The following is a 26,953-nucleotide window of genomic DNA, read 5'->3' on the forward strand; positions in this document are numbered from 1 at the left end:
TCAGTCGTAGGGAACGTGTCCGGTGTGCCGGGTCTTGTCTTTCTCTGCCTAAAAGTATGGCTGTGTATTTTAGTTTCCGGCGCACCGTGGTGTCTCTCTTCGGGAGGTGGCCTGGGTAGCTATCTAGGTGAGCCAAGTAGCTAGCTAGGTGCCCGGGCTCGCCAGGCTGTGATAGCACATGGACCAGGGCTGGCTAATAAATAGATCACTGACATTGCGCTTCGTTGATCATAAGTGTACCATGCTTGGTTGTAACGTCTACCTCACGTCATTCACTAAGTTCATGCGACGTGTTCTCGTACCACTCACGCCTGCCACGCGTCGCAGCAGAGCTCCGACAATATCATGCTTGCGCAGCTTTGCTTCAGATCAATTGACGCTCTCTTAACGTGCGTTGCCTCTGGTCAACTTGAGCTGGATCGATTATACCTCCACTGTAACTTCCAACACGACCCGTCCTATACCAGTATCCTTTCTCTCGAAGATGACTTGACTTCTTCCGCCCAGATGCTCCACCTCGCGCGCGAACTCGTCAACGCCGCCTCCGACGCCGAAGTAGACTTGCTTCGCGGCGAGCCATGCCTTCGCGGTGCCAGTCTCGGGACTCTTCGGGCCATTTCGTTGTTGGTGAGTTCGAAGCAGGCTGATGAGTGTCTGGGAGAACGTCTTGATCGAGGCAGGAGAGTATATGGTTTCGGAGGCCAAGATGAGGAGGTGAGCAGGTCTGGTGGGTGGTGGTGATGATGATGTCGCGGACGACGAATGTGAATGTGAGTTGATGAGGTCGACGAACTCGGAGCCCCATCCCCCAGAAATGAAATCTACCGAGACCTTGTGGGCGAGGAGATCCTTGACGGTCCCACGGACGAGGGCGTCGCCTCCTAGTCCTTCGAGGTCGACGTCCCCCTCGTCTTCGTTTGCTTGATGGGATAACGATAATGATGATGTCGACGACGTCGACGACCACGCCAGAGAAGCATTTCCCAGGGCAAACAGGTAGTTGAGGAGCACGTTCGGTGCTGTGGCCAGCCGGAGGACGTCTACGTTGTAATCGCATAACGTGAGTTTCAGGTGTCCGTGGTTTGGGGAGTCGCCACTCGTCTGTCTTCTACGGAGAAACTCTCCCAGGATGGTCAAGCTGGGAATGGCACTTCCGGCACCGAGTTCGATGATCTCCCAGTCCTGCTTGCCGTGCTGGTCGATGGGGAGTCGGCTGAAGGGACTGATGAGTAGAGAAGCGAGGTCAAGGGCGCATTCCCAGGTCTTGAAGCCGCCCTCGTAGATCCCGGAGGAGAGGTCCCCGTTTTCAAGGCCCGCCAGAAGGGTGTCCGCAGAATCTGATTCAGAGGCAGACGGGTTCGCTTCGGCCATGAGTTGGGCTCGCATGTCGAAGAGAGAGCGGCGGTAGATTTTGATGGCGGTGTTGTCTGTCGAGATGCCGCCCTTGGAAGAGTCAAAGGAGGATTCCTTCCGAGAGCTGCTCTGTGGAGGGACACTGAGGATGTTGTATGATATTTGAGACGGCAGGGATGCTAGCTGGTTCGACGCATCATAAGGCAGTTAGGAAATAGATATGAAGCAAGACACGAAGCAGAATGAACGAGTGGCCAAATTATACTCGTCCTCTGAGCCCGCAATGGAAGTACTATAGAGACTTACTAGTTCTTCTAGCGAGTGTCTCTTGGGTAAAAGAACAGGGACGCTGGAGGTCGGCTCTCCGTCAGAGACCGTGTGTACTGACATGCCTTTTGCCAGGGCATCCTGTTCTTGGATCTCGCCATCATCCTCGATATCTTCACCACTAAAGCCGAAAGAGAAGGACATTCCGGACTGGGGAAATCGTCCGATGTGTCGGCTTCAGGTAGGAAAAAAGTGATGTACTGTGTACTCCGTACTCCGTATGTAATGGGTATTTTGAAGCACGTGACTAAGTACGAGGCTAGTCTTAGTGAGGCTTAGTGTGGAACTCTTTGAAATACCGAGTCCGAAGTGAGGGAGTCTCCTGTCCCCGGAGCTGATTCCTGTGAGGTGCCATTCATTTACGTCGAAGCTTTTAGATGGCTGAAGCTCGCTCATTACTGTACTCGGCCCTTTCGAGACTGCCATGTTGTCCTCCCTCCAGCAACGTCTTAGAGCTCGGAAAGCGCTCTGCTAAGTGAGACTCCTCCAATACCAGCACCGGCCACGGAGAGCAACTCCTGTCGTGGCAACAAGATGGCAGGTTCCAGCTAGCCGTACGTCACTCCAGCTGTGGAACAGTCAGGGCGATCTGTCGAGTGCCGGCGCCAACCGTGAGCACAAGACTCCTACTCGATGATGCCACAGACCGTCACGACGTCCTCTTTCCGACTGTGGGAACCGGCCGACAAGCTTCACTTAACCACGAACCTGTATGCTTGGATGCATCGGACCAGTATTGAGAACATATTCATCGCGCTTCTGCTCTGTGGCAGCGTTGTGCCTTCAATTCCAACCAATTATACCCCTTCCTAGGACTTTGCCCTGCTCATTTGCAACATCTACTTCTCTGCCCACAATACCTCGGTCAGCGACCGTGAGATCAAAATCTCTACGATCAACCCCATCAAGGCCATCACGGGCATCGGGATTGACAATCGTAGGGCCTGCTCCTGCGATTAACGCAAAGCGTACAAAGACAGGGTTTTGATATCTTTGAGCCGGCACAGGTTGGGTGTGCTCGGTCGCGTACGTCCTGGCAAGACATCAGCGACGACTGTGACTAGAGGCAGGGCTCCAGCAGAAGCCGCCTGCAGTGGACCAGGACCGCGTGCCTTACCACACAGTGACGTTCAACTTCTGGCCCAGGAACTTCTTCGTATTCCTTGGCTCCTCGCACCTGAGCTCTCCCAGGATCTCACCTCGACATGTGTTGCTGAGCAGCAGACGGCACCAGCACGTGCTGCCAGCAGTTTGGATCCGGTTGTCGTCGTAGACCCGGTGCAGAATGGCGATAAGATCACCGGCAGCGGTATGCCGGGGTTTAGACTGGTAACACATGGCTTCGCTGTATTTGATGGCGGTCGTCCTTTGCAAGTTTCTGGATCGCAATATAAACCCAGCATGTTCCCGGAGGGGCAGATGTTTCGGAGCCTCGTCACGAGATGTGTTTCTTCAATGAATCCCCGAATTAAGGTCCTCAGTTGCCTAGACGGGTCATGGGGCCAAAACTTGCTCACATTGGTTCACAATCCGCTTGGTTGAGCAAGTTTCTACCTGCTGCATTGGGATGAAGATCTTGGACCCACCATGCCATCAGCAACAATTGTATCCTCTGCCATTTATAAGGATGCGAGTAGTTGTCCCTCTCGCTTTCGGGTCATCGCGTTTGCTAACACCGAAAAACTCCCAACAGCATCCTACCGTACGCCGCTGAGTGACCGGGACAGAACCAAGGCATTAGTACCTCGTCTGATCACCATGGCAGCAACTTACGAGTTGCCTCAGCTTCAATACAGTCTCGATGTGAGTGCCCGACCAGTCTCGTACGATGGCCACACCGTGCTGAAAATCATTCCTCACGGTGGACGGTGTGCTGACCCCCATCGGTGTCTCTGTAGGCGCTGGAACCCTCCATATCGGGGCAAATCATGGATCTTCACTACAACAGACACCACCGAACCTACATCACCAACCTAAATGCAGCGCTCGGCGCCCAGGCGGAAGCCGCGTCTTCCAATAACCTGGTGAAGCAGCTCGAGCTTCAGGCCGCCATCAACTTCAACGCCGGCGGACATATCAACCACACCCTCTTCTGGGAGTCTCTTGCTCCTGCTTCCAGCGGGTACAACAACATCTCTGCCGTCGCTCCCACCCTCCACGACGCCATCACCAAGCGGTGGGGCAGCTTCGACTCCTTCAAGGCGGCCTTCGAGTCCTCGGCTTTGGCAATCCAAGGGTCTGGTTGGCAATGGCTTGTTCAGGATCCGCAGACAAAAGGACTCGAGTTGACGACGAGCAAGGATCAGGATTTGCCCAAGGGAGGCAAGGGGATCGTGCTGGGAGTCGATATGTGGGAGCATGCGTATTATATCCAGTACTTCAACAACAAGAAAGAATACCTGAACAAGATCTGGGATGTGACTAACTGGCAGACTGCCGAAAAGAGATACAAGGGCGATCCGAGAGCTGCCTTTGGATCGTTGGCAGGACTAGCCAGACATTTGTAGTGCTGGCACCAGATGTGTTTACGATCTTTGCGAGTGATGGATCTTTACCTGTGATTGGGTCTGCGAGGAGATCTTCTGTCTCTGCCGCTAAGGAGAACACAAAGAAAGCTAATTGGGTAGAGTTAGGGTTCAACACTATCCAACGCTCACAAAGACTCCAAGTTCAAGTGGGCGTAATGTTCCCGCAGAACCGTCTCGTTTGCTGTGGACCCGCCCTGCTCATTTATACTGATGTGCCTACCTGTGTTGGGTTGCAGATCCCCTTCCGTGGCTCAGGTCCACTCCGACTCCCGCTTCTCCAGCCTGACGTCCATCAAAGCGCACGCCAATTTACACATTGACTCGGCATCCTCGCCGACGTCGTTCCACAGCGCCTGCACGTCGTTGCCTAGACCGATCTTTTCCGCCGTGTTGAGGCTTCTGGGGTCGATCCACGGCGCGAGACACGGCCACACGTGCTGCGCCGTCGTGAAGAAGATGTCGATCCCCACGTCTCCGAGTCCCTTGATGGTCTTGAGTTCGGCACGAATTTTCTTCGGGTCTTGCGACGTTTTCTTGGGGATCGCGTTCAGATCACCACCTGCTCAGTCGGCGTCAGTCGATTTAAAGATCTTAGGACCTCGCACACGGGGTCGCAGTGCAAAAGAAGAACCGGCGTCAGGAATCATGGCTCTAGAACGTACCGTATTTGCCCTCAATCAGCTCGGCCAGTTCTCCTAGGTATGTCGCTGTCTTTTCTCTGCGTGTCCAGTGTTGTGATTAGCAAGGACTTCTCGGTACATAGTACAGTCACGAAGTACTTGACCTTACCGATAGTGAGTATATCCGCCCTGGGTGAGCACTTCGGTTCTTTCCTCCCATGTGCTCTTCTTCAAGACGTCCAGTTTGTGATACCCCGCCTGGATGACCAGGCTGGTCGTCTTGCCGGCAATGGCATGCGAGACCCTGGTGGACGACAATATCGCATGCAACAGCAGGGCTAGGAGCGTGTCGGGCGTGGCCTTGCCCGGGTTTTCCAGATCCGTGTCTGAAAGAGGGAGATTGGCGTGTTGCTGGATGAGAGTGTTGACCTTTTTGTTGTTGGTGGGTTTCTTCTGCTTCGGCTGTTGCTGAGTATTAGGCTTGGATGGTGCGCCCTTGTCATCTTCCTCCTCGTCGGGTTTACCCTTCTGGTTCTTAACCACGGCCTTGTCCTCGGGCCCGGCTTGTTCCTTCTTGTGCTGTTTCTCTTTCGGCTCGGCGGCTTTTGTCTTTGGTGCCTGGGCCCGTGACCTCTTCTGTCCGGTCTGGGGCTCGCTGGCCTGTTCGGCGCCGTGATCTTGTGATTTGGCCTTTGCGCGCGTGGTTACCATGGTGGATTGGTGGGGCCTCTACTTTGATCCTGCAGTACCCAGTACACGGTATCTCCGTAGTTCTGCGTACTCGTACGAGGAGGCTGCAATACTCCAGCCTGACTCCGCCTGAGTCGTGGTTCTACGGAGATCGATGTTTGACGTAAGGGTGGCTATGATGTCACTGATACGCCCTGTGCGCCGTGCGAAGTGCTCATCGTCTGCGCGTCCGCGAACACTGTACACAATACGTAGTAGGCCGGGGAATCGCGTAGAATCAACCAGGAGTTCGACTACGGATCCTCTTAGGTCAGTTAGCAGTGGTCTGTCGAAAGGCTGGCGCTTGCGTCTCCCTTGCAATCATCTGCGTAATTTGTTCCAGTCCTTCCCAGGTTCATGCTCGACGCCGCAAAGTGAGGCAAGGATAAACGCGTATCCAGCACCCGGAACATGATCCGTAAAGCCTCGTTATGACGTCCGGCTCACCATCAGCCCCTGATCTTCAGAACAGAAACATCGATCCGCAGGTGAGCGTGTTGGTGCTGACACCGCTGCCTTGGCCAGGCTATGGATGCCAGGGGGAAGCCATCAATCATTGGCCCTTACAGTAGGCAGCCAGCCTCTGTGGGGATGATGGGGGCCTTCTTCCCCAGTTTCGGCGACGAATCGGAAGTCAAATCCGGGCACGTACATATCAAACCATCCTTGTCTTGTGCCACTATCCCCGTCCTCGTAATGCCATCTCTTGACTTCACAGCATTCTTTCCACCATCTGGTGCTGCTCACGGCACTTGCCGATACTTCACTGGCTGTGGCATCACGGGCATCATTGATAGCCGTGACATCACAGCTCACGTCAAGCAGCAATCCTCAAGTATAAATCACTCCTGCACTCTCTTCATCCTCACCTTCGTATTTCGATCCGTTAACTTCAGTCACAATACCTTCCCGCTCACAACAATCAGCCAAATACAACTCCTACACCAACACAACTCCAACATGGCTGACAACAACCCCGGAAACTTCGCCAATCGCCCCAAGGAGGAAGTCCGCGAGATTGCTCGCAAGGGAGGCCAATCCAACTCCTCGTCGACCGGCGACACCGATACGAGTACCTCCTCCAGCACCTCCACTGGCTCCAGTGGCAACACCAACCCCGGTAACTTCGCCAATCGTCCCAAGGAGGAGGTCCAGGAGATCGCGTCCAAGGGCGGCCAGGCCAGTCACAACTCCGGCTTCGCCAGCATGGATCCAGACAAACAGGTAGGTCTCACATAGGTCTAATCTGGCCGACTAGAACCCATCGCTTGGGATTGCGCACCGAAAATGGATACTGACAGTTCATCAGCGAGAAATTGCATCCAAGGGCGGACAGGCTTCCAGCGGTTCCTTCGAGCCAGGCAGTGAGAGAGCAGCTGAGGCGGGACGCAAGGGAGGTCAGGCCAGCGGAGGTGGTAGCTCCTAGACAGCGCAGCCCATCATTGCAGCGCGAGTGGCTCCTCACCGTTGCTGCTTGCGGCTGCTCGATGACTGAAACGTGAGGGAGACATCATCTGCACCAGATGGTGGACTTGTACGAATATCATATCATATGGCTCTTCCAGCGAAGAATCCAGAACTCAGCCCGGAGTAAATTACCGGAAAAATGACGCAGTATCTTGGTTGCTGATAAGGCACACTCTTCATAGTCTTCTTCATAGTGAAGTGAGAGATAGCTGAGCACAACCATGAACACGGGCATGATCAAGATGATGCCATAGAGTTACGGTCCCTCGTTTCAACACACATGGTCCTAAACACGACGAGCAGTGCCATGTTCCGGTCTTCCCTTACACAGTTGCTCGTGATCGTACTATACCGTGGCTGGTTGTGTTAAAAGCACTTCCAATTTTACGCTCGGTAACTCCCGTACCTTGCATTATACGAGGCATTTGGCCGCGGTCGAACCAGCGCTCGTGATGCGCAGCATCTACCCTGCGCCCTCGCTCAACTAAACACCGCCCGGACATTGCTTAGGGACTCTCAGCCAAAGGGCTCTTTGCCCTCAACTTCTCACCATACCATTTGAGAAGGAGCGGCGCGGGCGTCAGTGGCAGAGCAAGACACCCCAAAAGCGTCATCGTCCAGTGCACTCCAATGCCCTCATACATGGGCCTGGCGGCGACGACCATGGTGCCCGCGATCAAATACCGCGCCATGGTGATGCTGGCGAGCGCCACGGCGCTGTGCTCGGTGTAGCTGTCGACGATGTACTCGTAGCTGCTGACGTAGAGGGCCGTGGCGACGACGCCGAAGCAGAAACACGCCGCGAGACCGGACCAGACGGAGACGCTCGCGTAGTCGGTCCAGCCCAGCCAGAACAGCGAGAGGGGCAGCAGCGGCGACGTGACGATCGCGGGCCACAGTCTGTACTCGGGTTGGACGGGCGCGTGGCGGACGTGGTCGGTCTTTTCGCGCGACCAGCGGAACAGCGCCGGCGCCGAGAGCGTGAAGACCGTCGACCCCGCGGCGATGGAGGCGAAGCACGAGCCCGTCAGCCCGTGCGAGAGCCCGTACGTCTGCGTGAAGATGTAGTCGAAGCCCGAGAGGAAGCTGAACAGCAGGATGTAGATCAGGATGAGGTAGCTTCCCAGCACGGCCACCACGGGCTCGTTCTTGAAGTACACGATTGGCATGGGGAGGGTCTGTCGCAGGCGCTGCGCCAGGGATGCTTTTTCGGCATGCTCGGACACGTATGTGTGTCGAGCGCAGGATACCCCCGAGGCCGTGGCGACGCGGCGAAGGTGTTTCGCCTTCCAATCCAGCAGCACGGGCAGATACGTCTCCGGGAGGAAGAGCAGGGCGACGATAAACGCGACCCCGGATATTATCAGTGTCACCCAGTCGGGCCAGTGCCAGCTTCGACGGGGATCCTGGACGAGCCATCCACCCGCGACGGGGGCGAGCATCGGCGCCGCGACGTTGGCCCATGCAATGATCGGGAATGCGAACGCGCGCTTGACGGGCCGGAACTGGTCGCTGACACTGGCGCCGTTGATGCCCAGCGCGGCGCTGGCGAACAGGCCGACGAAGTACCGACATACAATTCGGGAGCCCAGGTTCGAGGTGAATGCGCAGCCGAGCACAAAGCACAGGTAGCAGAACGTGCTCCCCAGGTAGACTGGATTGCGGCCGACCGTCTCTGACAAGGGCCCGCAGAAGAGACATCCGGAGCCGATGCCAAAGAGGTACATTGCTTGCGAGAGATTGGCGGCCACCTTGCTGACGCCGTAGGCCTCGCTCATGCGCGTGTTGGCCATCGAGTCAGCACCGCTGGCCCATCCCTGGGAGAAGATGAGGAACGACAGGATGGCGATGTTCTTGCACCGGGCGGCCAGAGACCAGTTGTGTGGGTCAAGAGGGTCGGCGTCCCCCTGGAGACGAACGACAGTCTCCTTACTGGTACCCGTCCTGCCATCGATGCCATTGTGTTCGGAGTCCGTGTGGGCGTGCTTCTCAAGACTCGTTGGCGTGTGGTAGGTTGCGGTTTCGGTGCTCGACTCTTCAGATGTATGTTGTTGTGCGTTGGATTCGACATTGCTCAATCCCGACCCGGCTTCAGCACCCAAGAGCTTAGTCTCTCCGTACGGGTCGCCGTGTTGGTGTCTCTGCCTCTGCCAGTCCCTTTCCACGCGGTTGCCGATTCGTCGGTACTGCACTACTGACCACATATTTCTGCCGGCTTTCGAGCAAGTTCATTCTATGGATCGTCGCTAGTGACTGTGAGAGGCAGGGTGCGAGATACCTAGGTGTGAGCACATCGACTGCACATTCAGGTCCAGTTATGAGAAAGGCCCAGGGAGATAAAATTCTCATCATGTCTTGCTGGAGTGTCGTGTGACTTGTTTCCTTCTTCGGACGATCACCTCGACACCGGGTCGATCACCATAGATACAAAAGGGTGACGTCAAAGGCGGCGCGGGCTGCTACTCACCCACTACTCGTACTTCAGAGACCTACTCGTACCAAGGAGTGCAGCTGTGATTGGGAGTCAAGCAAGCATGACGCCATGAATAGCTCCGTCTGATTTGTCCTTGCTTTGCGCCTCAGTAACCTTCCACCCAATCCCCCTACCGAGTTGATATCGATGTTGAAGCCGGTGCAGGCCATGCATAAGTTCGAGTAGATCGCGATCCTCCGTCGGTTCGACCATTGGATTTGATGGAGGTCATATCTACTTCGCCCGAACAGGCAGATTTAGATGAAGAACAAGTTGCGCAAGTCCCGACCATGCACTTTCCTGATAATAGAGGCCATAAGATGGTTCCATACCTCTGGTCGGCTCCATGTGGAAGGTGTAAACCCTTCCCCGTACTTTAAAGGACGTACGCAGGAAGTAAGCTCAGATCAACTATTGTCCGCCCCTTAGATGCGGGCGTTGGCGAGTGCCTATAACTGTACGGTATGAGTCAATTGCGGCGGGAGAGTTCCTGCTTGGGGCCAGAGCCTGGGCGGCCCACAGCGTCACTCTTAGGTGAGTTGCCGGTGAGTGACAGGTGAATGACAGGTGAACGACAGGTGAGGCTTGTCAAATCTAGCTGCTATGTATATGCTCCGATCCCTCAACGACGGTATACACACGCAGTCAACAAACAGTCCCTGACGGACGATGGCTTGAGGCTGCAGACATGCGGTCGTCTACGAATCACGCGTGCATTATGCCGCAATCACCGTAGTCAAGTCGTTGCGATCTTTACATCCGAATGTCAAGTGAGCGAGAACCACATCAGCCACGTCCACCAAAAGCACCTCATCCTCCAGCGGAGTCTTACGATTACCATGCAGGGAATACCTCCACACAGTATTCCAGCGTCAACGCGTTCCTGACGGCCGTGGCTCATGCGCCGGTCGACGTCGGGCAGAAAACGTCTCTCGAGATGGATCAGTCGATGTTGCAGTACGCCGTGCGGAATGTGTAAGCCATGGCCACTGACCAGTTTGACCCCAGCCGAGTCTACGAGTGCATGTCACAGCTCGTCCAGGAAGGTCACTGCAACAAGATCTTTGCTTTCCCTGGCCCTCATGCAGAAGGACCAGATCGACTTCTCGAGCGCGTCTCCAGAAATCCAGACGGCGCTGGATGCTATCTCAGAGGAGACTGCTAACGTCAAAGGCGATCGGCCGATTCTTGTAAGTCGATGACTTGGAGCATGACTCTGCGCCGCGAATCGTGCTCTAGGCGCTTTCAGTTATTTTTCTCTGGGAACAGAGCGAGGGCAAGGAGAGTGACCAAGGCAACCGATGGTCATGGAGTTCGGAAGAATCTGCAGCACGGGTGAAGACGAAGCATTTGGCCGATGTGAAATTGCTCATTTCACACAGCGCCATCTTTCTGTAGGGTGTACAAAGTCGAATTGTCTCCCTTTGCGCTGCCGTCTTCTGCTTGCAGGATAGATAGTCAGCCTCGGATGGCGCTCCCAGCGACAGTCAACACGTCCTTCCCTGCCTTCGACAGGTGGGACTCATCTTGACAAAGGGAGCCTCCCGGAAAGGAACGGGTCGGCCGGGTTGCAATCCGGGACGAAGATATACTGTACTAGGACGGTTTCACCGTACTAGTAACGGATCAAGTGAGCATGGCTAATACCCTTGAAAGGAAAGTCCTGACGGCACGAAGACAAGCAACCCAATGGGTAGGCTGATCAAATGCTTCTCTATAAACGATCCGCAATTGTAATTCTAACCATAGCTGCAACCGACATGCCAGGCCAGTCTGGTCTCTCAAGTTTCAACTGGGCATCGGCTTTTCGATTTCACAAGAGTTGTTCAATCTTCATGCAAACTCCACCACATTGCGGAGGGTGCCGATCTTCGATATCGATATCTCCATCTTGTTGCCCGGCTTGAGGAACCTCGGGGGACTCATGCCAAAGCCAACGCCTGTAACGCGAGAAGAGGAGAGGTCAGCCACAGTGTTAACGTAAAATTGGAACCGAGAACAGGTTTTAAGACGTAGAGATACGCATTGCATGCATGCATAGGCACGACAAACAACAAAACACGACCTACCTCCCGGTGTCCCCGTCATGATGACCTGACCCTTCTGCAGGGTCGTGCCCTGGCTCAGATACGAGACGATATAAGCGCAGTCGAAGAGCAAGTCCGAGACGCTCTCGCTCTGGCGCGTCTCGCCGTCGATGATGGTCTTGAGGTGCAACTGCGCCGGATCCGGGATGAGTTCCGACGACACGATCACCGGCCCCACGGGCGCGAAGGTGTCAAATCCCTTGGAGAACCCCCATTGCGGGATCCGGCCGGCCAGCTCGGGATCTCGTTGCAGCTTGCGCGACGAGACGTCGTTGCCGGCCGTATATCCCGCGACGTAGTCGAGCGCGTCTTCGCGGGAGACGTCCTTGGCGTCACGGCCCATGACGATGCACTGCCGGACGGAAAAAAGAGTCAGCGGCGAGACCTCGTCGTGCGATCTGACATCAAACTGTGCGGAGTTACGGGTACGTACCAGCTCGCCTTCATAATCTGCCTGCTCATCCTGCGCTATCTTGGGGATCACCACCGGGGCATCGTGGTCCTGCAGACAGGTGTTTGGTTTGAAGAAGAAGAACGGGAACGGCGGGGGTTGTCGTCCCGCTTCCTTGACTACACAAAGCCCAAAATCTCAGCTCTACTGCTCCCGGAACGTGTAGAAGTCACCTCATATAGCCACTCGGGATGGGGATGGGGATCAGGATTGGAATCGTTGATTCATTCATTTAGGGCAAGGTAAGGGCAAGGACGCGCGTGCGCGTGGTGGAAAACGTACTGTGCTTTGCATAGTTCAACCCGATGGCCCTGATGACCGGGACATCTTCCTTCGTCAGCGGTGCCAAGATCTTCTTGACACTCACCACCTCGTCGGTCACTTTCGTCTTGCCGGACGTGTCGAAGATGTCGTCTCCAGTGATGACCTTGGCTTGCAGCTTGTCTGCTTCGGTCACGTTGCCTAGGTCGAAATCTTCAGACGGCAGAATAGGCTCGCCGCGCAGGGTTCGTCCGTCTGTGGCGACGAACCGGATCAGGCGCGTCCAGGGGAGCTTCATCGTGTGTAGTCCTGAGATGATACTGATGTTGATGCCGAGAGACAGAGATTGTGTGTGTTTCTGGTCTCTGACTTGTCGATACCCTACGTTGAGGGTCGTATCGACAATTAAGTGTGTTTGATAATGGCGTCCACGACAGCTTGTGGGGCCAGCATTCGTGGAGGGATGAAGGGCGGGGAAAGAACGGACCCGATATCGGTCTTAACAGGACTGCCCCTCGGAGAGTCACCACCGCCAGGGATGATGCCACGGAGCCCCTTCTTGCGGGATTCAGGGTCTCTTACCATGGTGGACTTCATTTCCGGGGCCACATTGTTTCCCCACGGTTTGACAGCAGCAGCAGCAGCACGGTACGGACGAGGCTACAGAGCATCCATTTCTGACAAAGTATCGATTGCTGCGATGTGACTATTGCATTTGCACGTCTGGTCTGGCAATCTGCCTCCCCCTCATCCAGCCATCATGGCCGTCAAGCCTGGCTCTACGCCCACGAGATCGGCAAACAGATCAAGACTGTTGTCCGCCCAATATGGCTGCATGCCCATATCATAGAATGCGAACGGGTCGTCTGGACCCAGATTCTGCACCACGCCGTTGATGGCGACAGAACCGTCCACAACACCCTGGGGTTGCACCTGGGCGCCGCTTTGACCGTTGCTCTGTGCCGACTCCCCCTGCTGGCTGGTGGCTAGGGCAGATAATGCCACCGGCCCAAGCTCTGGGTTGCTCTGCACGAGCGTCATGCATATCTGCACGAGCTTCAAAAGGGTCTTCCTGATGCGCTTTGCGGATTTGGTGCCTTCGCCGAACCGCTTGAGGGCTTCCATTGCCCGTCGGAGACGAATGATCATCTCGACGAACTTGGTCGGGTCCGGCGATTGAATGGCGATCATGTAAGAACCATGTAACGTCTCTGGGTGGGAGCTGGTGAGCTCCAACAGGATACAGCTGAAAATCACCAGTGCGGCATTAAATGCTTGACAGGGGCATTAGCAGACAATTCCGGAATGGCATGTGTGCGCTTACTGTAGTACGCTGTGAACCACCAGGCGCCCAGTAGCGCCGGCGGCTTGCTCGTCTTGTACACGATGTCCACGATTTCCATGGCCGATTGCTGGCAAATCCGGACGCTTCTGTCCCCGAGGTCGTTGAAGAAAGGGTCTTCACGTGCGAGCGACTCGGCCGTCCTTGGACCGCTTCTTTGCCGGAGGAAGGCGCTCAGGATCGGCCTGTGGAGGAGGATCCGAGTGTTGAGGTAGCGGAGCGTCAAGATGACGCTGAGTCTGTCGAAGACCGGATCCCATGTGGACACCGATACACCCTCAGGGTCTAGGGTATCCCACGGCCTCCGCAGCAGCTGCGGGAGGAGCTTGTGCTTCCATGCGGCGAGCTTCTGTTCGAGGACGACCGTTCTCTCCACAATGGTTGGAATGGCCAGACCAGCGTCGACGTCAACGTTGTCGGCGTACAACTCGGAAATGATATCTCCAAGGACATAGTACAGTTGTCTGCCGCCAGGTCAGCTAATTGTGGAAACAGAGTTGGTCGTGGATGCGTACATCGTCGCTGTAAAGAAACAGACTGTGTCTGGAGGATCTAAGCTGCTCGGCCCCGCGGTTGAGCCTCCCAACATTGTCAGCTTCTCCAGATTTTGGTTGACAGGGAGATCAAGTTTGACAATGCAATTTGGCATCATGCAGGGTCGTCCAAAAGTCATGCTCAGCGTCCTACTCATGAGTGAGTGCTTGGAGTCTTCTCATGGTCAGACAGCCTACCTGTCGAGGATCATGCATCCAAACCATGTCCGTTTGCGTATCTCGGCCTCAACCGGGCTCAGTCCAGAGGAGGCTGTACGTGAGTGTAGTCCCAGCTGAATTGCTGCTCGGACCGCAAGTCCATGGAGGTTCCAGGCTTGGTCGGAACGCTGAGTGCCTTGGCGGTACTGTGCCATCAACAGCAAACACTGCACTACGGCCGATCAGCCGAGGGATTTGCTGGCGCCGACTGGAGAGGAAACCTACCTGTCTCTAAACTCGCCGTCTTCATCTCAATCTCGGCCGACAAGGCCTGTGCCCGCTCTATGAAGATCTCCGACTCGGCCGCGTTCTTCTCTGCTGACTGATCGGGTCTCGCAGATATGTATGTCGCAAAGGCGAAGATGACATTGACCAGGCACAACCAAGACCGACTCACGGCTGTAAAGCGATTTTGTCGCGCTGTAGAGTACGTCCGCAGAATGTCCTGCTCGTGGATATAAGGGAAGAGCATGCCAGTGTCGGAGAAGAACAGCTTGATCAGGTGCTGTGCGCGGGCTTCTGCCGGGAGCGATCGAACGTTGATGTGCTGTCGCGCGATCGGACTGGTCTCAGAAAGGGTGGTGGTGACTGGGGACGCTACCCGTGACACAATGGACTGATTCACCTCATTCTCTGAATGTCGAGATTGACCTATCGCCCTCAGAGTGGCCGATGTCGCGTCCGAGATGTGACGCAGTAATGCTATATTCGACGAGGGACCGAAAAACCGCGACTCGGTCTCCTCCGGGTCGGTGATGGCAGCCATCCCATCGACGGAGTCCTCAGCATTCGGCTGGACCAGGTCGCCCTCGCCAAGGATCGCGACATCCTCATCGTCGTTAGACGCCTGTCGTGGTGCGTGAAGAGAAGTGGCAACTCGGCGAGGGGAGCTGTTTTGGTCGGGGCTCGACTGCACTGGACGCTCTCCTTCCCCTGCAAATGTGACCTTCTGGTTGACAAGAAGCCGCAAGGTCTCCTCGATGGCTCGCAGTCTCTCATCGTAGTCGGAGGTAGGCTGGACAGGCTTGACGTTGCCCGCGGCGGGTTGCTGGTACACGCACTCGAATCCAAGCTCGACGCAGAGGCTGCAGGCGGGTCTGGCGCCATTGCACCGAGACTTTCGGTTCCGGCAGGAGGTGCATGCTAGCGCTATGCGGCGTCGTTTGTAGGATGGTTGTGGTGGTGTTGCTGGGTCCTGACCCTGCGCCTCCGCCTCTGAGGGTCTTCGGCTTTGCTCATCCGGCATCCTGCGTCAATCGCCTCTGGATAGGAGAGTGGTATGACCCGTCACGTGGCTGACTGCGACACCACCAGACGCGATTGCATATCTAGGTGGGAATCGTGTGCTGAAGGGGATATCGGGGAAGGAGGTGACTTTAGTACGCTTAGTTGACACGACTGCAGACTCCGCAGAGCACTGATCTCCCTTGCCGCTGCCTCCTGTTCCTGTCACGTATGAGCCAACAACACGCGAATTGCTTCAAATGCAATGGCTGGTACACGATGTCTCTGGTCTGGGCACGTTGACCAGGCTGTGTCTGTTCTCACGGCGCATTTCGACAGCCGCGGCATTAGGAAGAGGAGGAGGAGCTCGAAATCTCCTTGCCAAGCCACAGCCGATGGTTCCCCGCACGAAAAACGTCTGTCAGACGAGCCACTTATAGGGTGGTCGTGGGCCGTCTCCACATTAAGAACCTGTCTGACCTGCCAGATTTGACCCTCACCTCACTTTGCATTGAGCCTTCGTTCATCTCCTCCTCACTTCATGCGTTACTTTTGCACTCGGAAGCGGCGGACGCGGCGGGCGCAGCCCAGAAGAAATCCAGCCTGCATGCTGCATGCTTTCTAGGCTTGGCAGCACTTAGTCATAGCGTCCTCGTCGAGTGCGCGTGACTCGAGCCGCGCAAACACGTCCTTCCTCGTACGAGTCAAGCGGAAGAATTACACTTCTACATTGACCGGCTGAACAGAATGCACAACCAATTATCGTCTACATACGCCAGCATGGCTTTTGCTAATCGCGATATCTCCCCTCGACCTCTGCTAATGTCAAAGCTTCCGACCGCACCTTCGATTTGAGGCCGTTTGCCCGCCAACCATTCAGCGGCTGAGGGTACAACGGAATGATTCCGTCCACCTGGGCATCGTGTGCCAGCGCAACGAACACGCTCTCGCTCGAGTGTAACGACTGAGTCTTGCGGATCGTCTCTCGCGCGCTGACTGGGTCTTTGTGGAACCCTGGCTGCCCGTTAGGACCCACGTCGACGCTAATATCACGAGTAGGGTCGTCCAGCAGGTTCCTGTGATGACAACAGTCACCTCCCATAGCGACCCATTCGTCTTCACCGGTGTGCGCGAGTGCCATTTGGTGGCCAGGCATGTGACCAGGAGCATCCAGGATGAGGAGAGATCCGTCGCCGAAGAGATCGACACCTTCGTCAAAAGAAAAGCCGGATGGCACTGACCCTGGCTTGAACTTCTGGTAATCTGACTTCTTCAGTTCGGTGAACCCGTCGTGCGCAAGAACCGAGCCGTCGAACGGCGAGCCATCAGCCATGGGATAGCCTGGCTGGATACAGTCTCGGGTCCCGGGGCCCACCATGATTCGAGCGCGGGGAAACCGTTCCACGTCTCCCGAATGATCGAAATGCAAGTGGCTCAGTACCACAATTTCGACCTGGTCGGGGTGGACAGGCCCATCTGCGAGCAAGTCATGGGCATCTTTTGGAACGTATGGCTCGATCACTGAATAGTCCTCCCGGATCACTCTCGGATTTCTTTCCAGGTCCTGTGTGAGACCGTGTCAGCATGCGCATTCCAGAGACGACGGCAGGTGTTCTAGGAGATAGTGACTGACCTTTCGCATACCCAGATCAAACAGTACCTTCTTGCCAGACGGGTGACATATCAGAAAACTATAGTCTGGTGACAGATGACGGAGCCCTGGCTTGCCATCGGAAAAGATCCAGCGGTCAGGCAGCCAGAGATAGCCGGTAGGAAGGACGTATACATCCACTTTCTGCAAGGCGGCCATTGGGACGAGGTGACTGTATTGGGGCGACTGGAATATTGTCAGGGATGGTAGACCCGTCTGATATCAACCATCAGCACCTCGGCGGAGAATCGTTTTCCCCTCCCCATATCTCCGCATACCCCGTGTTTGGCACCGGGCTCGGCTTTAGGGGTTCCTACATTCGCCATCTCCTTTCCGATCCACACCCTCGCCCCTAGAACTCGCACTGACATGATCGAAAGGTGCGAGTGACCGGACCTGGCGTCGCCGAGAAACACATAAGTCCAACATCAGCGGTCCTTTCTGCCGACGTGTCGACCTGCTCATCGTTGTTTGAGCGAAACGTCTCTGTCGGAACAGTCACTTTCAAAGAAATTGAGCAACATGGAGAGGATTGATACGCACGCTCACGTGGTGCCTGAGGTATGGAGGAAGTACACCAGCGAGCACGGCTATGACCGACCCGACGGTATGCCCGCCATCCCGGTGAGTATGTCAGTTCCCCGAACAACGCCTAGGCTCATTCACTTTCAGGCGTGGTCACCAGAAGCCCACATTGACCTGATGGGGAAACTGGGAATCACAAAGTCTATACTCAGCATTACCTCGCCTGGGACACACTTGAAGGCGCACGATGATGAACTGGCCCGAAGAGTCACCCGCGAGACGAACGATGAAGTCGCGAACATCTGCCGCTCTCATCCCAATAAGTTCGGCTTCTTCGCGTCCCTGCCTCTGCCAGATGTTGCCGGGTCGATCGAAGAAATCGACCGTGCTCTGGACGACCTCGGCGCCGCGGGATTTGCTCTCATGACGAATGCTCACGGATACTACCTGGGCGATCCTCATTTGGACGAGGTCTTTGCGAAGTTGAATGAGCGGAAAGCAATCGTCTTCATGCACCCGACCTCCTGCCGTTCCCACAAGGCACCGGAAGGAGAGAGGCCGCTTTCGCAGTACCCGGCACCCATGCTCGAATTCTTCTTCGACACCACGCGCGCGGTCGTCAATTTAATCCTGTCCGGGACCGTGGCGCGCTATCCGAACATCACGTATCTCGTGTCGCATTGTGGCGGAGCACTCCCGCCTCTCGTGGAGAGATTCTCGTCGTTCTCCACCACGATTCTGGGTGGAGATGCGGGAGTGGATTCAAGCACGGTCAAGAAGCTGTTCAAGTCCAGGTTCTATTTTGATCTGGCGGGTTTCCCTTTTCCTGATCAGATCCACGGTCTTCTACGACTTTCAGATACTTCACGGTTGCTATACGGGAGCGATTTCCCGTACACCCCAGCATCAGCGCTGGGTGGTATGGGCGCTCGCACGGACGAGGAGCTGAAGAAGCTGTTTGACGAACATGTAGTTCAGGAGATTTACTCGGGCAACGCCAAGCGGTTGCTTCGGCTCTGAACAATATAGGCGGCAACTTAAGCAACGAAATTCAAGTGTCCAGATCAGATTCAGAATAAGGTTGTACACCCCGCGGTCTAGACGATGCCTCCTCCGCGGGGTGCGCACAATCCGGGGCTATCGGAAGCTGGGTGCTTCATAAGACCTAGGACGAGCTGGGCCATGGGTGAAGTTAGTTCTCTTCGCCAAGCTGTTATCTCCGCTCCCAGTGGCACACCAAGCCAAGTCGAGGAGTAACACGACTGCTCAAAGACTGCTATCGCCGTCCGAAATTGCCCCAGTTCGTGTTTGGAGACGTTGCGCACTGGCAGTCAGTAGCGCAAAGGTCTCCGTCCCCTTCCACGGTCTGAGATGTTCCCAACAGTAGCACTCTGTGGAGAGTGATAAAGGGAAGCATGCGGCACCGATGACAGCGGCGAGCCAACTTCATTTCACATCCATACCCTTTGTGTCCGAAGCATGCTCAACGTGGTCGAGTCTATGAAAATGCACGTCGAAAACAACATCGAAGAGGTGGAGCGGAAGGGCCAGGACTTGAACCAGGATGTTGCTGCCGCCGACTCTCACGATCCTCTCACTTGGAGTGTCTTGCGCAAGCTCATCCTTCTCCTCGTCGTCGGCATCTGGATCTTGCTGGGCACGTCCAACATCATCATCATTGCACCAGCGATTCAGACCATTCCCTTGGAGTTCCATTCCTCGTTTGACAGCTCCACCTACATGGTTGGAGGCCCTCTCCTGGCTTACGGCATCTCCTCCTTCCTGTGGGTGCCAGTGGCGAACAGGTACGGCGTCAGACTGGTCTTCGTGCTCGCTGCTCTCGTCGCCGGATGTATGGACTGCTGGGCCGCCAAAGCGACCTCGTTCGGCAGCCTCGTCGCTGCAAGGACACTCGCCTCTTTCTTCTACGCACCGCCAGAGACATTGGGCCCTCAGTTGGTCGGCGATGTGTTCCACCTGAAGGACCGGGCCAAAGCCATGACCTGGATCGGGATCTTGCAGGCCAGTGGGTTTTCCGGAGGACCGCTTGTTGGGGCCTTTATCATCCAAGACCAGTGAGTTTCCTGCCATCGTTTGGCTGGCATAGTGTATTTTTGCTGACCTGCCTCCCCAGGACCCTTGGCTGGCGCTGGGTTGAATGGATACTGGCGATCATCACCTTCGGGACTGCGGTCCTCATGCTTCTGTTAGTCCCGGAGACGCAGTATACAGGAAATGCAGCGACAGGAGCTTCGACAAGATCATGGAAAGACGACCTCCGGTTCTGGTCGGTCAGCGGTGGCGGAACACCCAAAGAACGCAGGTATGAAATGACAAGGAGCACCATCGCAGGATGACTTGTAGCGGCTGACAACGCTTTGTCTCAGTGTTGCTCATGGACTCTTGACCATCCTACCATACTTTGGCCATCCGATCGTCATTCTCAACACGGTATTCTTCTCTCTCACCCTGCTGGTCACGACCTACACCTTGGTGAGTCATCCCTTGCTCTCGGCGCCCCTGCGTCATCCCTAACTGAGCTTCCAGACCACCCAGTCCATCACCTACCTGACCGTGTATCCGTTCTCGATCGGGAACTCCGGGCTTACCTTCCTCGCGCCGCTGATCGGGACGTGGGGGGCAATGTTGTTCTGCGGCGTGCTCGCCGACCGTCTCTTTCTGCGTCTCGCCAGAAAGGAGGGCCACAAGCCCCAGCCGGAACGCCGTCTGCCACTTCTCATCGTCACGGGCGTGGTCGGGATAGCCGGATGCCTCCTGTTCGGCATCTGCACGCAGGAGAAATGTCACTGGGTCGCGCCACTGTTTGGATCCTGCTTCGGTACGTTGCTTTTTTTGCCTCTCTCTCTCTACTCCTGCTCTTCGCGGACATATTATTCTGACGCGGGCCACACACCTCTCTTCCAGTGAGCTTCTGCTTCATCTCCTCGCTGAGCATCTCCTTCGCATACCTTCTGGACGTGTACGAAGCCAAGATGGATACCGTCATGGTGATTGACAACGGCATGAAGAACCTCGCTGCATTCGGCATCAGCTACGCCATTGTCCCGTGGAACACAAGCGCCGGGTATACGGTGCCCTTTGTGGTCATGGCGGTGATCCTGCTGGTCGCACACTTGCTGATGGCCTTGGTCTACTTCCGAGGCAAGCAGATGAGGGAGTGGACTGCACGGAAGTTCACCACGACCGGGCCCGTGCATCGTGGAGACGCCTTCTGATACAGTATCGGAACGTCCCGTGCGCGACAGACGCATGAGCGTAAGACAGACAGAGAGAGAGAGGACGCTCTTCCGCGACTTTTCTCTCCAGCGAGACAGGACACCGTACAGTGAGCCGGAAAGTTGTGTGTAAATTCCGAAACCCACCAGGTTGAGCTCAAGCCTCGTCGGCTTCAGATGGGGGTTTTGTCAGCAGTAAGGGGTACATAGGATGGCAAGTGGAAGTAGTATCTAGTGAAGGTACGGAGTACGTAGTACAAAGTACGTAAGACCAAATCAGCATCTAAACGGGAGAATGTGTCCCAGAAGCCTACAGTAGACACAAGCCCACTAGAGCCAGATGAGATCCATTCGTTCCGCACGTCCGCGCTTTGTCAGTGCTGCCAGTGTACAGTCACCCAACAGTACTGACTACGAGTTGCAGAGGTGTTGTTCGCAAAATCCCGGAGAATTAACGAGACCCGCTGTCCGCCCAACGCCGTAAAAGTCTTGGAAGATCGTGGACTTATGATCGGCAAAAAGGGGGGGTCGTGGCCCAGCGGGTCAGCCGGGTAACTGTCGGACTGCCCTCGAGCGCCCCCACCGGTAAAGCCCAGAGAGCCCACCCAGGAGACCCCGCCTCCCTCTTCCTCCCTCCTCCCTCCCTCCCCACCCGCCAGGAGGTAAGCGCGATTCACCCGCAAATTCCACCCCTTCTTGGCAAGGCTTGCTGTTCCTCGGGCACGCAGGGCACGTCATTCGTCACGGCGATGCCTCGTTCCGTACGACCACGACTGTGAGCGGCCAGCCAGCCTTGTCCCCCGTGGCCCGCGCTTTGGGTCTGTATATCTTATCCGCTGCGCGCTTACCCCTGGGTCGGGGGCGAGCTTGAGTCTGCACCGTACACTGGAGCTCGTGCTTTCTAGTACATATACATGTCTATGTCCGTATAAGTCCTCAGTACTCGTAACTGGTTTTATCATCTACCGCTGACTATCGAAATGGCATCATCCATCCCCACGACGCAGACCGCTGCATGGCTTGAGAAGCCACAGCCAGGGGCTCGCTTCCAGATCCGGAACGATATCGAGGTGCCCACGCCGGGCGAGGGTGATGTGCTCGTCAAATTGGAGTACACGGGATTTTGGTGAGTGAGCGACATACATGCATATGCATGATATAGCTGGCCATGTTGGCCGTATGCAGCTGCGGCGCCATCGGCGTGCCGCGGACCGAGACCCAGCGATTGATAACTTAGACCGAGCGACTCACGGAACTGACCGCGTCACAGCCACTCGGACGTGCATAGCGCGTATGGCGAGACGCCCATGAGTACCGACATAGCGGGCCATGAGGGCGTAGGACACGTGGTTAAGCGTATGTTGTCAGGTCGCTGTCTTGAGGCTCCATGGCTCCCGGGCTGATAGCATGGAATCGACAGTCGGCCAGAATGCTCCTGGCGAGTTGTTGAACGCGAAAGTGGGCATCAGGTGAGTTGGTCCGCGGTTTGTGCGTCAGAGTGCGCTCGTCTGTGAAGTGGCACATGGACTGCAGCAAGTAGCCAGCAGACCCGGCTAACGTGGAGACATCTCGCACGCAACAGATGGCAGTATAGCACGTGTGGGAGTTGCGAGATATGCGACGTCAACCCGACCGCGTGTCCCAACCAGGTCAATTCGGGACGGGTGAGTCTCGAGAGCGACGCACATCATCCCATGGAAGACTCGCTGACGTTGCGGCTCGGCAGAACACAAGAGGGACATTCCAGCGTAAGGATCGACTTCGCCGCGGGTGCTCGAACAGGCGCATCGGCTGACTTTTGGCGATTGCAGAATATATCATCACTCCGGCCAAGCACGTCACCAGGATCCCGACGGACTTGAAGGCCGAGATCGCGGCACCGCTTCTGTGTGGTGAGTGGCACTCGTCGTGTGGTACTGTACCGAAATAGACCCTCCCTCACTAACGCGTGTCCTTCCCAGCCGGCTTGACACTTTACTCTGCGATCGCGAAGGCGAGACTCCGGCCAGGCGACTGGCTGGTTATTCCCGGCGCTGGAGGCGGCCTCGGACACATGTAAGTGTGCCCTCCCTTTCTGCCCTTCCATCCCGTGACCCGTCTGTTTAACAAATCTCTCTGCCGACAGAGGCGTCCAGATCGCCGCCAAGCGCGGATACAAAGTCATCGCCATCGACAGCGGCGAGGCGAAGCGCGAACTGTGCCTGAAATTGGGCGCGACTGCCTTCCTCGACTTCAAGAAAGACGCGGTAAGTGAAAAGCGACTGCGAGTTGAGCATTTCCCAAGGACCTATACATGGTATGCCGCCTTGTCGATCCTGACACGCGCAAGTAGGTTGAAGACGAGGTGAAGCGCCTGACCAACGGCTTTGGCGCCCACGCCACGATCGTCACGGCCGGTATAGATGCCGCGTATGAGCAGGCGTTCAAGTTGATCCGGAACTATGGGACGCTGGTGTGTATTGGCCTGCCTCGCTCGGGGGCTCCGCTGCCTATTTCGCCGTTCTGGATGTGTGTGAGAAGTGAGTCGTCCTGCTTTGCCAAGTTCCCTTCATCTATGGCACCCTGGCTCCCCGAAGGCATTGACAATGGCGATACAATTCGTACAGCTCACCTGTTCTGACACTCGTGTAGGCCTCACAGTCGTGGGTTCATCAGTCGGAACGGACGCCGAAATGCAAGAGCTTCTGCAGATGGCTGTAAAGGGCGAGGTCGTGCCGCAGATTGCCGTCTATCCGTTCGAAGAGATCAACACCGTCATGGAGAAGCTTGTGAGGTTCGAGATTGAGGGGAGAGTTGTGCTGAGAATACCTCAATGAGGACTTGGCCAGCGTTCAGCACGGTGGTCGAAAGCAGTGCAAGAATTACAGCTGTACAGGATATGAAAGGCTGAGTGCGGATACTTTACTTTCCTGCGCGTGTCCCGCGGATTCCCTCGCTTCTGCATATCTGCACTACAAGACCTCAGTATCAGTCAGGCCTTCCGGTCGATCGTGTGCGCCGTGCTGGCTCCTTAACGGTGCTTCTCCTGAGCCTGCATTCTTTTCGGCGTCTTGCTTATACGAAGGTGCGATGATAGAGGCGCAAGGAATTGCTTCCTCGCCGATTTGTACATCTAGCCTGTCTTCAAAAATCCGCGGACCTGCCACTTTGATATTCCTAGACAGCGGCACGGTACTTTCGGAGTAATTCTCACTTAGCACATCATCTCCTCAGCAGGACTTGATTATAAGAGTAGACAACGGGCCACAAAAGAAGTATTCGAGCAATGGACGGGAAGGTGGCAATATACATACACATGCGGATCGTACTCAGAGCGGTGGCTGTAGCAGCACCTTTTGCAGTGAGAAAGTGTAGTGCACCTAATGCACTTTCATCGACACCTGCCTATCTGTCGGCGAGGACTTTTGGGCTACCAAAAAAAAGGGAAAAAAGAAATCTGAGAGGAGTGGGACTCGAACCCACGCGGGATTACTCCCATCAGGAAACGTCTATCCCAGTAGATGAGATACTTGAGTGCTAAGACTGAAGCCTTAACCTGACGCCATAACCAGCTCGGCCATCCTCCCAACACGCATCTGGTGCTGATTTGTGGCTAGTAAAATGCCTTAATTGCATTATGTAGCTTTTTTTTATCCCGAGGTGGTTCTTGGGGTCTTGGTATCATTGGACTAGGTGCCTGGAGCGACTATTTTGTCTCCCGTCTGGATCTAGCCCTCTGTGGTCGTCCCACAAAATGACTAGTGCGACGACATCAGGCAATTGAACCGAAGAGTCAAACTCTTCGGTCTCGAAACAACCACCGCCGTGGCGAGGACTTCGATTGTGTTACACACGGAATACACTCGCTGGATTGATCGTGAGACCGAATGTCGCTGGGTGTGTGTACAGTCGCCGCGTGTAAGATCCAAATCTTGTCGATACCCTTGCGGAAGGCCAGCGGCGGTCCCCTCGTCATTAAGCCTCGTCACGAGGCCCTTTCAAATACATAGGCTTGAGAGTCCCGAGCTCTACCCCGTTCAGCGGGAGGAGACACAGTCCGTGGTGTCGAGATCGTGTTGCCACACTGGCTGGGCGTCCTACTCTACCCCTTGTACGGAGTATCCTTGGTTCACCACACACTATTGCAACCTCGCTGACGCTTTCAAAGGGACGATGTTTTCGTATCAAATTTCGCGATACAGTCGCCTGTGTAAGCATTGTTCGAGGAACCCCTGCAGAAGCTTCAACCTAGTCTCACTATTCCATATGTACTCCGTATATCAGACCGCCAACGCCAACAAGAGCATGTTCGCCCAGATCCAGCGCCTAACAAGTCTTTTGCTCTTCTCCCTCCTGTGGTGCGGTGGATTTAATGGCCGTTCAGATCTCCATTCACCATATTAGCATTCGATTTCGATTTCGGCGCTCGCATCTCCCACGCCCGCTTGATCTCCTCCTCTGCATCATAGCCATAGCACCACCTCTGGGTCGTCGGGTCGCTCCACTGGTTCGGGCTGGTGACGAACTGTTTGCCTTCCACTTCGGGCCTCATGGCCTCGTCGCGCGCCCTCTGCACGGGCCCGTCCGCGAAATGCCACAGCTTGCCATTGATCAGACTGGCCTCCTGCATCTGGGATGTGCGCTTGATGCGCACGGTTTCCCAGACGTGCAGCGCTTCGGGCAGCTCCTTGGCGGTACTCACCAGGTCGATGGCCTCCGCCAGTGCTGCGGCGTCCTCGACCGCCATGGCAGCCCCCTCGGACATGTAGGGCACCATGGCGTGTGCGGCGTCGCCCATGATCAGGAGCTTGTTCGAAGGTGCCACCCAGCGAGGGAGGGCCGAGCCGCTGACCAGCGGCCATTTGAGCGTCGTCTTGATCATGTCGATGATCTTGGTGAGTCGCGGGTCCCAGCCGTTGAAGTGAGACCGCATGTCGGTCAGGATCTCGGCCGGGCTCCGCTGGTTCCAGGTCGCCGGGTCTGAGCGGTCCGGGTGCGAAAGGACCATGTTGAACGACTTGCCGCCCGCAATCGTATATGTCATGACGTGTCTCATGTTGCCGATCCAGAGATTGAGGCCGGGCTTCGCTCGGAGCTCAACGAGCTCGGGATGTAGCTTCATCTCCTCGACGTTGACGGTCGCGCGGTAGGCGGCAAAGCCGGTGCGCAACGCTGGTTGGTCCACGCCACCGAGCACTTTCGGCCGTCCTACGGATTTGACTCCATCCGAACAGATGATGAGATCGGCCGTGAAGGACTGGCCGTGTTCGGTGATGATGGACGGTTTCTCGGCGTCATAGTCCACCACTTTGGAGTTGATCTGCACCTCCACGCCGAGCTGCAGGGCCAATTGATACATCGCGTCGTGGAAATGTGCCCGATGGACCACGTAATACGGCGCGTCGAAGTTCTCCTGGAAGTCTGGGATGAGCTTGGTGAGGCCGATGGGGGCGCCGTTCTCCCATCGCCGGAACTTGATGTCCTCTGGCTCGACAACCTTGTCGCCAAGGAATGGTCTCAACCCCCATTTCAGGAGGAGCCGACTCGAGTTTGATGGGATCTGGATTCCAGCACCGACCTGGAGTTGAGAGAGGCGTGAGTCTCAGGTTTTGACCAACGCCACAGAGTCAGGGTCAGAGGAGAGAAGTCCATAACATACCTCAGCAAGGGCAGGGGCTTGCTCGAAGACCGTGACCTTATGTCCCTTCCTGGCAAGGGCAATAGCCGCTGCTAGCCCACCAAGACCGGCGCCAACGATAATGATACTCAACCGCACGGCTGAGAGTTCAGCCTGGTTGATCAAGCTGGAAGCCTGCATTGCTTTGAGCCGTTTCTGTTCTTCCTTCTGTAACTTGACCAAGAAATCGAGACTACCGGTTGGGTATGAAGCCACCTATATGAGCATGAGCATCGGCACCAGCATTAACATCAGGACGGGATGGGCCCGT

General features: G+C 55.9%; 14 protein-coding genes and 1 non-coding gene across 15 annotated transcripts; 6 read left to right on the forward strand and 9 right to left on the reverse strand.

Moving 5' to 3' along the window:
• Positions 1–423: 423 nt before the first annotated feature.
• G647_02562 (uncharacterized protein) lies at positions 424–1,824 on the reverse strand (the record flags this gene model as incomplete). Its single annotated transcript, XM_008726911.1, has 2 exons — positions 424–1,536; positions 1,660–1,824. The coding sequence occupies 2 exons, from the start codon at positions 1,822–1,824 to the stop codon at positions 424–426; spliced, it is 1,278 nt and encodes a 425-aa protein (XP_008725133.1).
• Positions 1,825–2,463: 639 nt separating this feature from the next.
• G647_02563 (uncharacterized protein) lies at positions 2,464–3,018 on the reverse strand (the record flags this gene model as incomplete). Its single annotated transcript, XM_008726912.1, has 2 exons — positions 2,464–2,713; positions 2,798–3,018. 2 exons carry the CDS (start codon positions 3,016–3,018, stop codon positions 2,464–2,466), a joined length of 471 nt encoding a protein of 156 aa, XP_008725134.1.
• A 420-nt stretch (positions 3,019–3,438) lies between these two features.
• Positions 3,439–4,187, forward strand: G647_02564 (uncharacterized protein; the record flags this gene model as incomplete). Its single annotated transcript, XM_008726913.1, has 2 exons — positions 3,439–3,483; positions 3,579–4,187. 2 exons carry the CDS (start codon positions 3,439–3,441, stop codon positions 4,185–4,187), a joined length of 654 nt encoding a protein of 217 aa, XP_008725135.1.
• Positions 4,188–4,459: 272 nt separating this feature from the next.
• On the reverse strand, positions 4,460–5,539 carry G647_02565 (uncharacterized protein; the record flags this gene model as incomplete). The annotated part of the gene is made up of 3 exons (XM_008726914.1): positions 4,460–4,767; positions 4,871–4,926; positions 4,998–5,539. The coding sequence occupies 3 exons, from the start codon at positions 5,537–5,539 to the stop codon at positions 4,460–4,462; spliced, it is 906 nt and encodes a 301-aa protein (XP_008725136.1).
• A 978-nt stretch (positions 5,540–6,517) lies between these two features.
• G647_02566 (conidiation-specific protein 10) lies at positions 6,518–6,983 on the forward strand (the record flags this gene model as incomplete). The annotated part of the gene is made up of 2 exons (XM_008726915.1): positions 6,518–6,781; positions 6,867–6,983. 2 exons carry the CDS (start codon positions 6,518–6,520, stop codon positions 6,981–6,983), a joined length of 381 nt encoding a protein of 126 aa, XP_008725137.1.
• A 547-nt stretch (positions 6,984–7,530) lies between these two features.
• G647_02567 (uncharacterized protein) lies at positions 7,531–9,228 on the reverse strand (the record flags this gene model as incomplete). Its single annotated transcript, XM_008726916.1, has 1 exon — positions 7,531–9,228. The coding sequence occupies one exon, from the start codon at positions 9,226–9,228 to the stop codon at positions 7,531–7,533; it is 1,698 nt and encodes a 565-aa protein (XP_008725138.1).
• A 1,032-nt stretch (positions 9,229–10,260) lies between these two features.
• Positions 10,261–10,895, forward strand: G647_02568 (uncharacterized protein; the record flags this gene model as incomplete). Its single annotated transcript, XM_008726917.1, has 3 exons — positions 10,261–10,472; positions 10,531–10,687; positions 10,737–10,895. 3 exons carry the CDS (start codon positions 10,261–10,263, stop codon positions 10,893–10,895), a joined length of 528 nt encoding a protein of 175 aa, XP_008725139.1.
• A 435-nt stretch (positions 10,896–11,330) lies between these two features.
• G647_02569 (uncharacterized protein) lies at positions 11,331–12,594 on the reverse strand (the record flags this gene model as incomplete). Its single annotated transcript, XM_008726918.1, has 4 exons — positions 11,331–11,437; positions 11,567–11,936; positions 12,018–12,154; positions 12,318–12,594. The coding sequence occupies 4 exons, from the start codon at positions 12,592–12,594 to the stop codon at positions 11,331–11,333; spliced, it is 891 nt and encodes a 296-aa protein (XP_008725140.1).
• A 449-nt stretch (positions 12,595–13,043) lies between these two features.
• Positions 13,044–15,636, reverse strand: G647_02570 (uncharacterized protein; the record flags this gene model as incomplete). The annotated part of the gene is made up of 5 exons (XM_008726919.1): positions 13,044–13,570; positions 13,621–14,102; positions 14,154–14,324; positions 14,370–14,562; positions 14,616–15,636. 5 exons carry the CDS (start codon positions 15,634–15,636, stop codon positions 13,044–13,046), a joined length of 2,394 nt encoding a protein of 797 aa, XP_008725141.1.
• A 768-nt stretch (positions 15,637–16,404) lies between these two features.
• On the reverse strand, positions 16,405–17,424 carry G647_02571 (uncharacterized protein; the record flags this gene model as incomplete). The annotated part of the gene is made up of 2 exons (XM_008726920.1): positions 16,405–17,178; positions 17,248–17,424. 2 exons carry the CDS (start codon positions 17,422–17,424, stop codon positions 16,405–16,407), a joined length of 951 nt encoding a protein of 316 aa, XP_008725142.1.
• A 363-nt stretch (positions 17,425–17,787) lies between these two features.
• On the forward strand, positions 17,788–18,810 carry G647_02572 (uncharacterized protein; the record flags this gene model as incomplete). The annotated part of the gene is made up of 2 exons (XM_008726921.1): positions 17,788–17,889; positions 17,938–18,810. 2 exons carry the CDS (start codon positions 17,788–17,790, stop codon positions 18,808–18,810), a joined length of 975 nt encoding a protein of 324 aa, XP_008725143.1.
• Positions 18,811–19,269: 459 nt separating this feature from the next.
• G647_02573 (uncharacterized protein) lies at positions 19,270–21,026 on the forward strand (the record flags this gene model as incomplete). Its single annotated transcript, XM_008726922.1, has 5 exons — positions 19,270–19,865; positions 19,925–20,113; positions 20,178–20,265; positions 20,338–20,629; positions 20,716–21,026. 5 exons carry the CDS (start codon positions 19,270–19,272, stop codon positions 21,024–21,026), a joined length of 1,476 nt encoding a protein of 491 aa, XP_008725144.1.
• Positions 21,027–22,006: 980 nt separating this feature from the next.
• On the forward strand, positions 22,007–23,842 carry G647_02574 (uncharacterized protein; the record flags this gene model as incomplete). Its single annotated transcript, XM_008726923.1, has 10 exons — positions 22,007–22,152; positions 22,297–22,382; positions 22,447–22,495; positions 22,609–22,690; positions 22,753–22,774; positions 22,838–22,918; positions 22,988–23,081; positions 23,152–23,272; positions 23,359–23,545; positions 23,658–23,842. 10 exons carry the CDS (start codon positions 22,007–22,009, stop codon positions 23,840–23,842), a joined length of 1,053 nt encoding a protein of 350 aa, XP_008725145.1.
• Positions 23,843–24,463: 621 nt separating this feature from the next.
• G647_02575 lies at positions 24,464–24,592 on the reverse strand. The gene has a single exon. It is a non-coding gene; the product is annotated as a tRNA-Leu (tRNA).
• Positions 24,593–25,374: 782 nt separating this feature from the next.
• Positions 25,375–26,823, reverse strand: G647_02576 (uncharacterized protein; the record flags this gene model as incomplete). The annotated part of the gene is made up of 2 exons (XM_008726924.1): positions 25,375–26,583; positions 26,665–26,823. 2 exons carry the CDS (start codon positions 26,821–26,823, stop codon positions 25,375–25,377), a joined length of 1,368 nt encoding a protein of 455 aa, XP_008725146.1.
• Positions 26,824–26,953: the final 130 nt, after the last annotated feature.

This window comes from Cladophialophora carrionii (genome assembly GCF_000365165.1).
Source record: "Cladophialophora carrionii CBS 160.54 unplaced genomic scaffold supercont1.2, whole genome shotgun sequence".
NCBI classification, from domain to species: Eukaryota; Fungi; Ascomycota; class Eurotiomycetes; order Chaetothyriales; family Herpotrichiellaceae; genus Cladophialophora; species Cladophialophora carrionii.